The 15,820-nt window shown below is 42.9% G+C and overlaps 1 protein-coding gene across 1 annotated transcript in view; it reads right to left on the reverse strand.

The window, feature by feature from the left end:
• Positions 1 to 554: 554 nt before the first annotated feature.
• BEST3 (bestrophin 3) overlaps positions 555 to 15,820 on the reverse strand; it is a 57,393-nt gene continuing 42,127 nt past the window's right edge. The window contains exons 6-11 of the mRNA XM_075856941.1: positions 12,747 to 12,901; positions 12,442 to 12,519; positions 12,194 to 12,346; positions 3,842 to 3,922; positions 3,338 to 3,489; positions 555 to 1,550 (exon numbers count right to left, since the gene is read on the reverse strand). Coding sequence (XP_075713056.1) covers positions 662 to 1,550; positions 3,338 to 3,489; positions 3,842 to 3,922; positions 12,194 to 12,346; positions 12,442 to 12,519; positions 12,747 to 12,901 — 1,508 coding nt within the window. The 3' untranslated portion in view covers positions 555 to 661. The remainder of the gene's footprint in view (positions 1,551 to 3,337; positions 3,490 to 3,841; positions 3,923 to 12,193; positions 12,347 to 12,441; positions 12,520 to 12,746; positions 12,902 to 15,820) is intronic.

Below are 15,820 nucleotides of genomic sequence, written 5' to 3' on the forward strand. Positions count from 1 at the left end.
AGTCAACAACTGTGTTTTGCGTTTCCATCACCATTGATTTCAATGGTGACGGATCCGGTGCCATTGGTTTCCGTTTGTGTCAGTTGTGCAAGGGTTCCGTTGTTTTGACCGGATGAATACCATAGTCGACACCAGTCTCACATATAAAATGATTTTTGTCTAGAGCTATTGTATTTGTATGGTTACTGGTCGCGAAAACTGCGGCTGGCCATATATGCCACATGCTGGTAAATCAAATTAATGGCCAACCATGTAATACAGACTGACCAGATCCACTAGAACCACGCTTTTTTAGCGGCTCTCCACTCTGGCAAATAGAGGGAAGTCCCAAGTAGGTGACCCTCCTCTATGACATACATATACATACATATGCCCTAATAGGACATATAGAAATGGTTTGTTTTCATAATACAACCACTTAAATATAGTTTCCAAGATTGGCCATTTACTATCCAAACACCAAGAAGCCTAGCATATGTGTAATGGGACAAAGTATATGTTACAATGTATAAGCATATATGACAAAGGATACATTAAATAACATTAACCCAAAAAAGAAGAAAGAAGTTATAAAGAATCTGTTTTAATATCCAAAATATTTTGTGCGTTGTAGAAACCTCTCCTCTTTTAAAGTTATTAAATTGTCCTGACAACCAGTGTTCTACACATTTTCTTTCTTTTCATCATGAAAGTCCACTATATCAGTTTCTTTAGCATCAATATGTTCTAGTAAATGCAACACTTCCTCTGTCGGATTTATTAGCATTCTAACAGCAGAGCTGTTTTCTTCTACACAAGTTTCATTTGCTATAGTCAAAGAAAGGGGGACCTTTTGCAATGATGTCCTAGGCGGTTGTGAGCCGGTTAGAAGATTATGCGTTATATACACAGTTTCACTCCACCTATGGGAAGATTTCTGCTGTTCTTTAGTGGTCTGTCCTACTTTCTCCTCTTCTACATTCACTTCTTTCTTTACTGATACTCCTTCTTGGTCATTTTCTTTGGAAAGAAGCTCAATAGGCTGCTGTTCATCTTTTTTCTCATCATACTGACTGTGGTCTGCATTTTCTTCTTTATAGATGTTGATGTGTGGAGTTGACTGCAAATTGGTATTATTTTGAACTACAGTTTCACCAGCTGTAGTAACCACAACTTGTGGCACTTGTAGAGGTGAGCTAGGTGTATTGCTACTGTCACCAGAGGGCTGCCTTTCTGATGTATTCGTTCTGCTAGATTCCCGAATAACAGATAGGTCTGCCCTAGGCGTGCCTAGCTTGGCATTTGTATCAGCGGATTCGCGTCTTTTACCATGAAATATGTGAGGTCGTCGTGGAGGCACATCATGGTAACTGCCAATATAACTTGGCTCAGCGGGGAAAAACATATTCGAGGCATCACTTCCTTGGCGACTACAGGTAGATCTCACAGGAGTCTCTGGATGTTCATGAACACTTAAAAACCTCTTTACTCTTCTTAGAACAGAATGTTGTCTTCTGTGCTTTTCTTCATCAAGAAGCCAGTCTTCACGTAGAAAAACAGAGTCAGGAAGTCTACAACAAGCAAATAGAGAAAACGAATTGTTGACATCCACATACTAGCAAACATTGCCCACTCATGTCCTATTCATCTATGCTATGCTATATTCTTTTTCTGCATTTTCTTTATGTTCCCCCAGTATCCCTCGTAATCAATGGCATACTGATGCAATTAACGCTCCAGGGGAAGCCACAGCCAGCCAGCCATTTGTATTATGTAGTATTACATGGCAATTCTTCACATTATTCGCCATCCATGTACTTGGATAGCTCGAGTCGTACCAGGTAGGACCCGATACATTTATGCATTACATAGATAGACATTGAATTAAATGAGAACTGTATAATGCTTAAAGGGTTTGTTTACTTTGGCCAATCTCTACTTGTAAGAAAGGTCCCTAGATAATAAGCATATCACTAAAGTGTCCCCCTGTGGGGACCCCCAGCAATTAGCTGTAATCTGTGGGGAAACCTGGAAGTAAGTGTTCAATTTACCTGCAGCGCCACCACCAGATAAAATTAAGCATTACACAGTGCTCATTCATTGTCTGTCTAATGACAACCATTGATCTGAATGACAACCAGAGTTTATGGGAATCATTTTTATATGCCTATATACCATGGTACATTAATCTCAGAGATATTTGTTTACAAGATGGTTCTACATTAAAGTGTAGCTAAACGTTTGTCAAACTTCTGACATGTCATAGTGACATGTCAGAAGTTTGGATTGGTGGGGGTCCGAGCACTGAGACCGCCCCAATCGTAGAACGAAGCAGCTGAAGAACCCGTGTGCACACTCAGCTGCTTCGTGTCTGTTCGGCTTTTTCCGGAAATAAATGTATCGTGTACAGACTCAATAGAAAGTCTATGAGCCCGTACTCCGATACATCGGCTTTCCGGAAAAAGCTGAACAGACATGAAGCGGCTGAGCGCTCACACGAGCGCTTCAGCTACTTCGTTCTAGCGATTGGTGGAGTTCTCAATGCTCGGACCAGCACCAATCCAAACTTCTGACATGTCACTATGACATTTCAGAAGTTTGTCAAACTTCAGCTACACTTTAAGTCTCCCTGCACACAATATGGAAATGCTGTAGAATTTCCGTACGGAATTACCATGCGGAAATTCTGCAGCATATTACAGTAGCAGCAAAGTGGATGAGATTTGAACAAATCTCATCCACACACTGCGGAAAAAATCAGCAGAAAAAAAGGACGGAAATTGACCTGAGGTGCGTATTCTCAATCTGCATTCTGCTAAATTGTTTTGCGTAAACGCAGTGGAATTTCCAGATTAAAATTCTGCGGCATTTCCATCCCGTGTCAGAGTGCCATAATCAGAATGCTACATGCTACCTAAAATATTGTTCTCTGGCACCACAATTACACTGTAATAACTGCCTCAGAAAGTTGTGGCCAAATTTTCTGCACTAGAGCCATATGCTACAAAATGTTACACAGTTAGTACGGCTGAAAAAAGACACATGTCCATCAAGTTCAACCAAGGGATGGGAAAAGGGAAGGTAAAAATTTCTACACATAGGAGCTAATATTTTTTTGTTCTAGGAAATTATCTAATCCTTTTTTAAAGCCATCTACTGTTCCTGCTGTGACCAGCTCCTACGGTGGACTATTCCATAGATTCACAGTTAAAGATTCATGTTAAAGAAATGTGTTAAAAAGAAAAGTTGGTAAGGGGATGTGCAATTCATTTAGCTAAATAAATAGTTAGTTAAAGACATAACTTACTACATAGTAGTAAGTGAAATGATACATATTATAGTAAGTAAGGATAATTACCCCATATGGACTGTTGATCCCAAAAATGAAGGAATACAGTAGTCAGCAGCTGCAAGTGTGTATGGCGGTCGTACATCAGAGTCATTCCAATAGATGTCTCTATTCAGCTTTGGTAAGTTCATATACATTTCATCTACAGCCAAGAGGGAAACCTTCAAACAGTATATATATATTAGTCTATTTTAGTCAATATATCCATTTATATAACTATTCCACAGTGCAGTACGTAGACTGTAACCACAACGATCCCCAGTAAGATTTGCTCTCCTATCTGCCCAACTCACACACTCACATGCTAGGACTAATGTTTTTGCTACGTGCAAGGAAACCAGAGTTCCCGGACCAAATCTGCTCAAACACAGGGGAGACCATGAAGATGTTACCCTGGCCAGAATTATACACAGGTCCCCAGAGCAGCAAAGATTTTATGGACCTGACAAAATCTTTACAGACATTTTTGGCGCTCAAACTATAATAAAAAAACATAATTTGGATTTAACTAACCTGTAAGTTTCTATCTATGCACCAGTTAGTCTCAAAATCATCATCATCTTCACCAAACGGATTAATGAGTTGTTCAGCCACCTGTATGGAACAACCAAAACAGACTCGTATTTAAAGGGAATGTGTTGCCCGAAAAACATGTTTTTTTAAAAAAAATTAAACATTTAGTGTGTGGGTGATTAAACATTGTTCAAATTTTTTTTATTTTTTTGCACGAGTCCAGGAAATATTATAAATTATTTCTAATTTATAATACTGTAGTATATATTCGTGGTATTGTGTATCGTCTACCACCTAGACAATATTGGTTTATCAAGTATTCTCCGTAAATTATGACAAATAAACAAGATTGATCCGGAGTGTATTAAAAAATAACTTTTACTTAAATTTCTTTAAAACATAAGCGTTTGCGATATGAGCGCATATATTCAAATCATATGTCACAGTCGTGTACAATTATTCTGTTTTTATCAGTATGCATTATCAGCAATATTGGAGACAGCAAAAATAGTCCACCTTTTTGGTTTCTTAATACTTGTGGTTCAAATAATTCCTTAGTTTCAGAGGTTCTCCCATAAGCACAAAGATGCTCTGTTAATCATGTAGGATATACAAGAAATATATAAGAATTTTTTCGGGCAGTTGCCCTCCTACCCCTTTGTTTATGGGATGGTGGTATTCCTTTCAGGCGTGTTCTGTAAAATCCTGGATTTAGTTGGACCTCTGAAGTAAGGTAATTCTTCTCCCAATTTCTCTCCCAACGCGTTTCCTCTGACCCATTGATTCATCAGGGGAGATAGGTCATGAATGCTGCTTCGTCCTATTCCTTGGGAAGCTGCATGAAAATTAGATATAGCTGTCTTGAAAAAAATGTAGTTTGCTGTCAGCAAAACACGCTTGCAGTGGCAAGGGAATGGCCTCTCAGTTCGGAGGCAGAGTATCGGCGTCTGGTCCTGACGCCTGCTGTCACTACACTAAAGGATTCCCTGTCTCTTTTTATATAATCCATTTCCCTCCCACCCACACACACCTCCCAGGTGCAACACACCTCCCCAGTGACGTGTTTAGATGAGGTAGGAGGGGGGGGGGGTGTGTACTAAAGGGGGGCGGGGACCTGCGGGGCCGCCGCCGCAGACACAAGGGAATATATCCCTGTGTCTGAGGTGACGCTAGCATGCCGCAGGCCTCCGTCCTAAGTCCCCAGATCGTGCTCCCTGTAACATCTCCTTGTTAAGGAGATGTTCAGTGAGCGTCTGCATACAGCGATGAGTGTCATCGCTGCAAGCAGACGCGTAGTCAGGGGAACGGAGATAACTCCGCCCCCCCTGGTGACGTCGCGGCCGGTGATGGGTCGCGACGTAACCCTGGAAACCGATCAGCTGTGCAGCGCCATGCGTCTAGATTAGACGCTACTGGTCTGCACAGGGATCGGTAAATACAGGCAGGGAGTCTGCCTGCATTGGGGGTGCACGATCTAAGGGCAAATAGGGGTATATGGTTGGAAGAGATCTTATAGAGGGACGACTGAGTGCGGGGATTTAAGTATTGAGACAGATCCAAAAATATGGCTTCCGTCTATCCCTAAGCAATACAGATCACACTAAAGTGTTATGGAAAAGAGATGTTTTTTACATGGGAAAGACAATAATAATAACTCAATGGTTAGTATAATAGGATATTATCTGGCTATGTTTTTAATCAAAAAACTTTTCCTCTCTATAGTACGTTATTTAAACACTAGAGCAAGTGATGGTTACGGAATTGTGGAATATTCCCACTATAGATGTTAATGTTTTCTTAAATATGTAAATTTTTATACCCTTAAGGTTGTATATGATATTACATCCGATGGAGGGGTCACTTATCGGTTCTAGTCAACAAGACAAAAGTGAATAGATCTGAAGGTGCAAATGGTTGCACCTCCAATTTCATTCAAATGTTTCCAAAGTATTTAGTGTTTAATTTATACTTCTTACTTTTGTGTTCTTTTATTTTTTAACTTTTAAATTTTTTGTTTTATTTTAAATCTTTGTTCTTGATGGTTTTTATTTTTTATGGAATATGGGAAACAAATGTGATCCTGTTTTGGCCGGAAAGAAAGGGTGAATAATTTAGACATATGTATATAAGAGTGGACTCAGATGAAACATCCGAAATCCAACTGTTCATTGAGCCCATTTGGTGCAGTTTATCTCATTTTAAAAATCCACTTGGACTCTCTCTGCAATAGGATTCTATCTAAATCTCCCCCTCTCACCGCGGGTTGTAGACACTCGAGGGTCGTAAATCGTAGACATTCTGGGTCCCCTTTGTGTTTTAGATGAACATGCCGGGAGACTGGTTTGTCTCTGTCATGTAGGATATCCCCTACGTGTTCGAGTACCCTTTTTCTGAGCTCCCTTATTGTTTTTCCAATGTAGTCTAAGGGACATGGACAGGTAATTTTATATACAACATTTTTGGTACTGCAGTTTGAGAAACTTTTTATGGGATAACAAATTCCTGTGTGGGCACTCTGATTAATTTTCGTTGTTTGTATATAGGTGCAGGCTTTACAGTGTCCACATTTGAAGCATCCGTCAATCTTTCTGTTCAGCCAACATCCTCTCTTCTTTAAGGTGTTTAGGTGGCTATGGGTAACTTGGTCGCCTATACTCCTCCCCCTCCTGTAGGTGATCTGTGCTCTTGGAGTTATGGTTTCTCTTATGTCGGTGTCCATACCGAGGATTTTCCAATGCTTATCGAGTATGCCCTTAATCATGTGATCTGCTAGGTCATAAGTCCCAATTAGTCTTATCGGTTGCTTGGAGAATTCTTTCTTTTTAGGGGTCAGTAGTTCTTCTCTATTCTGAGAGTATGCATATTTGTATGACTCTTTTAAGACCGTAGATGGATAGCCCCTCTCAATGAATCGTGATTCCAGATCTCTTGCCTGTTTTCTGAAATCCCGTATATCTGAGCAGTTTCTTCTTAAGCGGAGGTATTGTCCCTTTGGTATACCTTTCTTTAATGGGTATGGGTGATGACTCTCCCACCTCAGAAGGCTATTTGTGGCAGTTGGTTTTCTGTAGATTGACGTTTTGAGTTTACCATCATCTTCAATAGATGTAAGTACATCCAGAAAAGGGAGCTTTTTTGGGTGAGTTTCAAATGTGAATCTCATACCTATGTCGTTTTGATTTAACCGTTCAACAAACCCTTCAAATGTTTTCAAGGGTTCTGTCCACAACACGAAAATATCGTCGATATAACGCGCCCACATTGAAGCCGGTAGATTTGTTATTAGTCTTTCATCAGTGAAGACCATAGTTTCTTCCCACCAGCCCAGAAATAGGTTTGCGTACGTGGGGGCACATGAGTTACCCATGGCCGTACCTCTGAGCTGGTGGTACATATGCCCATTAAACAAAAAGTAGTTTTTAGTTAAGACAAATTCCAGCAGCTTCAACATGAGCGCGCTATGGTCCCTAAAGTGTGTCCCCCTTGTGTCTAGAAAGTGTCGTGCTGCCTCCAGTCCTTTTTCGTGAGGGATTGAGGAATATAGAGCCTCTACGTCTATACTACACAAGATTGTGCCCTTTTCGATGGGTAAATCGTCAATTTTTGACAGTAGATCCATCGTATCTCTCGTGTAGGAGGGTAAGGTCTCTACAAAAGATCTTAAGAACTTGTCAACGGAAGACCCCACTACCAAATTTAAAAAAGATCTAATTAAAATACTCAATGACGCCAAAAGTAACAACCTCATCGACGAACATGAGTACAAATTCATGATTATCAACAAACCAAAGATCCCCACATTCTATGCTCTCCCCAAGATACATAAGGGCACAACCCCTTTGAAAGGGCGCCCTATTGTATCAGGCATTGGGGGATTGACACAGAATGTGGGGATCTACGTTGACAAGTTCTTAAGATCTTTTGTGTCTTAAGATCTTTTGTAGAGACCTTACCCTCCTACACGAGAGATACGATGGATCTACTGTCAAAAATTGACGATTTACCCATCGAAAAGGGCACAATCTTGTGTAGTATAGACGTAGAGGCTCTATATTCCTCAATCCCTCACGAAAAAGGACTGGAGGCAGCACGACACTTTCTAGACACAAGGGGGACACACTTTAGGGACCATAGCGCGCTCATGTTGAAGCTGCTGGAATTTGTCTTAACTAAAAACTACTTTTTGTTTAATGGGCATATGTACCACCAGCTCAGAGGTACGGCCATGGGTAACTCATGTGCCCCCACGTACGCAAACCTATTTCTGGGCTGGTGGGAAGAAACTATGGTCTTCACTGATGAAAGACTAATAACAAATCTACCGGCTTCAATGTGGGCGCGTTATATCGACGATATTTTCGTGTTGTGGACAGAACCCTTGAAAACATTTGAAGGGTTTGTTGAACGGTTAAATCAAAACGACATAGGTATGAGATTCACATTTGAAACTCACCCAAAAAAGCTCCCTTTTCTGGATGTACTTACATCTATTGAAGATGATGGTAAACTCAAAACGTCAATCTACAGAAAACCAACTGCCACAAATAGCCTTCTGAGGTGGGAGAGTCATCACCCATACCCATTAAAGAAAGGTATACCAAAGGGACAATACCTCCGCTTAAGAAGAAACTGCTCAGATATACGGGATTTCAGAAAACAGGCAAGAGATCTGGAATCACGATTCATTGAGAGGGGCTATCCATCTACGGTCTTAAAAGAGTCATACAAATATGCATACTCTCAGAATAGAGAAGAACTACTGACCCCTAAAAAGAAAGAATTCTCCAAGCAACCGATAAGACTAATTGGGACTTATGACCTAGCAGATCACATGATTAAGGGCATACTCGATAAGCATTGGAAAATCCTCGGTATGGACACCGACATAAGAGAAACCATAACTCCAAGAGCACAGATCACCTACAGGAGGGGGAGGAGTATAGGCGACCAAGTTACCCATAGCCACCTAAACACCTTAAAGAAGAGAGGATGTTGGCTGAACAGAAAGATTGACGGATGCTTCAAATGTGGACACTGTAAAGCCTGCACCTATATACAAACAACGAAAATTAATCAGAGTGCCCACACAGGAATTTGTTATCCCATAAAAAGTTTCTCAAACTGCAGTACCAAAAATGTTGTATATAAAATTACCTGTCCATGTCCCTTAGACTACATTGGAAAAACAATAAGGGAGCTCAGAAAAAGGGTACTCGAACACGTAGGGGATATCCTACATGACAGAGACAAACCAGTCTCCCGGCATCTTCATCTAAAACACAAAGGGGACCCAGAATGTCTACGATTTACGACCCTCGAGTGTCTACAACCCGCGGTGAGAGGGGGAGATTTAGATAGAATCCTATTGCAGAGAGAGTCCAAGTGGATTTTTAAAATGAGATCAACTGCACCAAATGGGCTCAATGAACAGTTGGATTTCGGATGTTTCATCTGAGTCCACTCTTATATACATATGTCTAAATTATTCACCCTTTCTTTCCGGCCAAAACAGGATCACATTTGTTTCCCATATTCCATAAAAAATAAAAACCATCAAGAACAAAGATTTAAAATAAAACAAAAAATTTAAAAGTTAAAAAATAAAAGAACACAAAAGTAAGAAGTATAAATTAAACACTAAATACTTTGGAAACATTTGAATGAAATTGGAGGTGCAACCATTTGCACCTTCAGATCTATTCACTTTTTTCTTGTTGACTAGAACCGATAAGTGACCCCTCCATCGGATGTAATATCATATACAACCTTAAGGGTATAAAAATTTACATATTTAAGAAAACATTAACATCTATAGTGGGAATATTCCACAATTCCGTAACCATCACTTGCTCTAGTGTTTAAATAACGTACTATAGAGAGGAAAAGTTTTTTGATTAAAAACATAGCCAGATAATATCCTATTATACTAACCATTGAGTTATTATTATTGTCTTTCCCATGTAAAAAAACATCTCTTTTCCATAACACTTTAGTGTGATCTGTATTGCTTAGGGATAGACGGAAGCCATATTTTTGGATCTGTCTCAATACTTAAATCCCCGCACTCAGTCGTCCCTCTATAAGATCTCTTCCAACCATATACCCCTATTTGCCCTTAGATCGTGCACCCCCAATGCAGGCAGACTCCCTGCCTGTATTTACCGATCCCTGTGCAGACCAGTAGCGTCTAATCTAGACGCATGGCGCTGCACAGCTGATCGGTTTCCAGGGTTACGTCGCGACCCATCACCGGCCGCGACGTCACCAGGGGGGGCGGAGTTATCTCCGTTCCCCTGACTACGCGTCTGCTTGCAGCGATGACACTCATCGCTGTATGCAGACGCTCACTGAACATCTCCTTAACAAGGAGATGTTACAGGGAGCACGATCTGGGGACTTAGGACGGAGGCCTGCGGCATGCTAGCGTCACCTCAGACACAGGGATATATTCCCTTGTGTCTGCGGCGGCGGCCCCGCAGGTCCCCGCCCCCCTTTAGTACACACCCCCCCCCCTCCTACCTCATCTAAACACGTCACTGGGGAGGTGTGTTGCACCTGGGAGGTGTGTGTGGGTGGGAGGGAAATGGATTATATAAAAAGAGACAGGGAATCCTTTAGTGTAGTGACAGCAGGCGTCAGGACCAGACGCCGATACTCTGCCTCCGAACTGAGAGGCCATTCCCTTGCCACTGCAAGCGTGTTTTGCTGACAGCAAACTACATTTTTTTCAAGACAGCTATATCTAATTTTCATGCAGCTTCCCAAGGAATAGGACGAAGCAGCATTCATGACCTATCTCCCCTGATGAATCAATGGGTCAGAGGAAACGCGTTGGGAGAGAAATTGGGAGAAGAATTACCTTACTTCAGAGGTCCAACTAAATCCAGGATTTTACAGAACACGCCTGAAAGGAATACCACCATCCCATAAACAAAGGGGTAGGAGGGCAACTGCCCGAAAAAATTCTTATATATTTCTTGTATATCCTACATGATTAACAGAGCATCTTTGTGCTTATGGGAGAACCTCTGAAACTAAGGAATTATTTGAACCACAAGTATTAAGAAACCAAAAAGGTGGACTATTTTTGCTGTCTCCAATATTGCTGATAATGCATACTGATAAAAACAGAATAATTGTACACGACTGTGACATATGATTTGAATATATACGCTCATATCGCAAACGCTTATGTTTTAAAGAAATTTAAGTAAAAGTTATTTTTTAATACACTCCGGATCAATCTTGTTTATTAATTTATAATACTACCCATTTTTGGTCACTAGATGGAGCTGTTCCCAAAATTGCAGCATTGCAACGTTGGGTTAAAAGCCCTCGCTCTAGTGAGCTCTCAGCATTCCCCCCTCCTTTATCCTGGCTAGTGCCGGGATAAACGAGGGGTTTGAACGATGTAACCTCCTACACTGTGTGCCGCCATTTTTTGAGCTAATCCACAGTGTAGTAGGTTTACATACAGTAGTAAACACACACAAACACGAACATACATTGAAATCTCTTACCTGCTCCTGCCGCCGCGGCTCCCTCCGGCCCGTCCGCTCCGTTTGCTGCCGCTGGTGCAAGTGCACAAATCCGGAAGCCGCGACCGGAAGTAGTAATATTACTGTCCGGCCGCGACTTCCGGTCCACAGGAAAATGGCGCCGGACGGCGCCAATTTCGAATAGGACTGTGTGGGAGCGGCGCATGCGCAGTTCCCACACAGACGCCGTACACTGCAGTCAATGGGACGGGAGCCGTTCGCAGTCCCTATGGGACTGTGGCTGCCGTATTCCATGTCTGTATGTGTCGTTAATCGACACACACAGAAATGGAACAAAAAATGGCAGCCCCCATAGGGAAGAAAAAGTGTAAAAATAAGAAAAAGTAAAACACAAACACACAAATAAATATAAACGTTTTTAATAAAGCACTAACATCTTGAACATATGAAAAAAATTTTGGGTGATGACACTGTTCCTTTAAGCTTACATTTCTCAACCTGAAATCTATACATTATGTATTTATTTCAATGGGCACTTGATGTCCTACTGGTTCCAAGCGGGGGTGCCAGCTGTGGAACACCTTGTGAGAAGCTTGTTATTCAGGGACCCTAGAGATGAGATTATCCAAAGCTTTTCAGGCTATCCAACAGCATAAATGATGTCCACACCCTAGTTAGAGCTAATTCAATATACGAATGATTACTTCATTGCATATGGTGGCTTTTGGATTGGGGAGGAAAGCACATACGGACACAGATTAAGTTGAAGGGTTTGGAGATTGGCCTGTGTTTCAAGCTACTCCTCTAAAACAAAGATATTTGTGGTGATTACACTTTATTGAGAAAATGTTACCTTTAACCAGCCTGCATAAAAAAAGAACTGCAGGAGAGTAAATACGGGAATGTAGAGATCCAGATCATGTCCTGCATATGCTTGTTTAGGGTCTAAAAACTGACGTCCAATTATACAGGCAAAAAAAAATGTATACACAGCCAGTGTTACTACCTGGAAAAGAAACACACATGTAGGTTCATGGTCAATCTTTGCCAATTACCTTATTTAATGAATGAAAAATATAACTAATAAAAACATATACTTACTTGTGTATACACCAGAGGTATACCAACCCAGTCATAACCAAACAGAAGACCACACCAGGACCGATACCGGTTCATTTCCTGAGATAAAGAACATAATATAAGCGACACATGAATCTATATGCAAATATACGTGCAGGAGCCGTGGCTGCCTTGGTCAAAGTCAGATGAGAGATCACGAAAACAGAATATTCTATTTTTTCCTAAGAGAGCACTCTAACAGTTGTATAATAAGTCCAAGTTTTATCTGCATATTTTTCCCCAAAGCAGGAAAGGATCCCAATAGAGAAAAGTAGTTATATACTTACATTCAACATTATTTGTAGATCAACGCTGTCCCGAATTCTCCCTTCAGTCCTGGCCTTTGAAGCTAAATTCCCAAACCAAACGACTGGCACCCAGTATTTAAGATGAGGAGAATTAAGGTTGTCAAATAATTTTCTTTCATCTGATGTCATAAATCCTGTTCAGAAAGAACCGGATAAATCTATGGACACTGACAAGGAATGTCTTCTGGTTAGTAGTGCAATGAGCGAGTTCTATAAGATCTTATACAAATGTTATTAGTACTGCATATGTGAAGACTTTCACAGTATATCATCAGTATATGCATTTGGTGAGGGCACAACTGGTCAACAATTGAAGGGAATGTATGACCTTTTTTTTTTTTTACTAATTAAAAATCTATACTGAAACATATTTTTTCAACTCTGTTTTTATCTTCTGATTGTATATTATGTTATCCTATTTACAAGATTATGGGGGTGACATCTTGCCTGAACTGCTGTAGTAGCAGTTCCAGAGATATGCTGTGCAGCAGGAACCTGAACATAAGAAAACAAAGTCAGAAAAAGACCCAATGACTTCTGTGGGAGAGTGTTGTGGGCATGCTCTATGTCATATGCAGTAGTGTGGAGGAGGAAAGAGAAGCTCAGCTTTCTCCAACACCTATTGTCAATGGTGTGGTCGTGTGTTATAAGTCTCCAGCTTTATAATAGTGTTACCTTTCATTACTGATAATATTGTTGCCCCTATTCCCAGTGTGACTCACATACCTACTTGTAGACCAGGGGTCTCAAGCACGCAGCCCGCGGGCCGCATGCGGCCCCTGGGGCTGTCATCTGCGGCAAGCGGGACACAGAGCCGCTAGTATCGGCTCTGCTCCGAGACGCTGGAATTCCCTGACATCGCTGTCCACATATGAACAGCGATGTCTGGGGCTTCCCCAGAGCCGGAGTCCCGAGCAGAGCGCTGGTGTCGGCTCTGCTCCGGGACTCTGTGGAATTCCCTGACATCGCTGTTCACATATGAACAGCGATGTCTGGGGCTTCCCCAGAGCAGGAGTCCCGAGCAGAGCGCTGTTGTCGGCTCTGCTCCGGGACTCTGTAGAATTCCCTGACATCGCTGCCCATATATGGACAGTGTGTCAGGGTCTTGCCCAGAGCGGAGCAGAGCGCTGGTGTCGGCTCTGCTCCTGGACTCTGTGGAATTCCCTGACATCGCTGTCCACATATGAACAGCGATGTCTGGGGCTTCCCCAGAGCCGGAGTCCCGAGCAAAGCGCTGGTGTCGGCTCTGCTCCGGGACTCTGTGAAACTCCCTGACATCGCTGCCCATATATGGACAGTGTGTTATGGTCTTGCCAAGAGCGGAGCAGAGCGCTGGTGTCGGCTCTGCTCCTGGACTCTGGAATTCCCTGACATCGCTGTCCACATATGAACAGCGATGTCTGGGGCTTCCCCAGAGCCGGAGTCCCGAGCAGAGCGCTGGTGTCGGCTCTGCTGCGGGACTCTGTGGAATTCCCTGACATCGCTGCCCATATATGGACAGTGTGTCAGGGTCTTGCCCAGAGCGGAGCAGAGCGCTGGTGTCGGCTCTGCTCCTGGACTCTGTGGAATTCCCTGACATCGCTGTCCACATATGAACAGCGATGTCTGGGTCTTCCCCAGAGCCGGAGTCCCGAGCAGAGCGCTGGTGTCGGCTCTGCTCCGGGACTCTGTGGAATTCCCTGACATCGCTGCCCATATGTGGACAGTGTGTCAGGGTCTTCCCCATAGCGGAGTCCCGGGCAGAGCGCTAGTATAGGCTCTGCTCCGGGACGATGCGGAATTCCCTGACATATGTGCCCATATATGGACAGTGTGTCAGGGTCTTCGCCAGAGCGGAGTCCCGGGCAGAGCGCTATTATCGGGTCTGCTCCGGGACTCTGGGGAAGCCTCTGACATCGCTGTCCATACATCGACAATGATGTCAGGGGCTTCCCCAGAGCAGGAGTCCCAGTGATGTCAGGAGCACAGCTGGAGTCCCAGGAAGAGCCTACTAGCGCTCTGCCTGGGACTCAAGCTCTGGGCAAGCCCCTGACATCACTGGGGCAGCCTCTACAGAGGGCACTGGGGCAGCCTCTACAGAGGGCACTGGGGCAGCCTCTACAGAGGGCACTGGGGCAGCCTCTACAGAGGGCACTGTGGCAGCCTCTACAAAGGGCACTGTGGCAGCCTCTACAGAGGGCACTGTGGCGTTATCTACAAGTGGGTGTGTGACAGTATCTGAAGAGGACACTGGCATTATCTAGGGGTGTGTTGCATTATCTACAGAGGGCACACTGGCCTTATCTACAGAGGGCACTGTGGCCTTATCTACAGAGGGCACTGTGGCCTTATCTACAGAGGGCACTGTGGCCTTATCTAGGGGTGTGTTGCATTATCTACAGAGGGCACACTGGCCTTATCTACAGAGGGCACTGTGGCCTTATCTACAGAGGGCACTGTGGCCTTATCTACAGAGGGCACTGTGGCCTTATCTAGGGGTGTGTTGCATTATCCACAGAGGGCACTGCGGCAGCATCCACAGAGGGCACTGCGGCAGCATCCACAGAGGGCACTGCGGCAGCATCCACAGAGGGCACTGGGGCAGCATCCACAGAGGGCACTGCGGCAGCATCCACAGAGGGCACTGCGGCACTATCTAAAAAGGGGCTGCCCAATCTTCACATGTGTGCTAACTGAGCCGCCGGACTGCATTTAGCGACACTTAAACTGGAAAGCTGGATTGTTGAAATAAGCACTTGGAGAAATCTCTCAAATTTTAAACCTAGCACTATTATTATAGTAATGTAGTATTATTATTCTAGTAATATAGTGTTCTAGTAGTTCAAATAACTAATTGATTAACAATAATTTTGTATTGTATCAAATTTGAAAGTAATGCGGCCCGTCAACTTCCGATTTTTTCTATATGCGGCCCACTTACCCGGCCGAGTTTGAGACCCCTGTTGTAGACCATTGTGTTGTCCTTCATTTCTATAGCTCTTATATGTGTCTGTATAATTTCTAAAATAATCTTTTATAATTGAAATATGAAATACAAAATTAAAATACATTTT

Source organism: Rhinoderma darwinii, chromosome 3 (assembly GCF_050947455.1).
Source record: "Rhinoderma darwinii isolate aRhiDar2 chromosome 3, aRhiDar2.hap1, whole genome shotgun sequence".
Classification (NCBI taxonomy): Eukaryota; Metazoa; Chordata; class Amphibia; order Anura; family Rhinodermatidae; genus Rhinoderma; species Rhinoderma darwinii.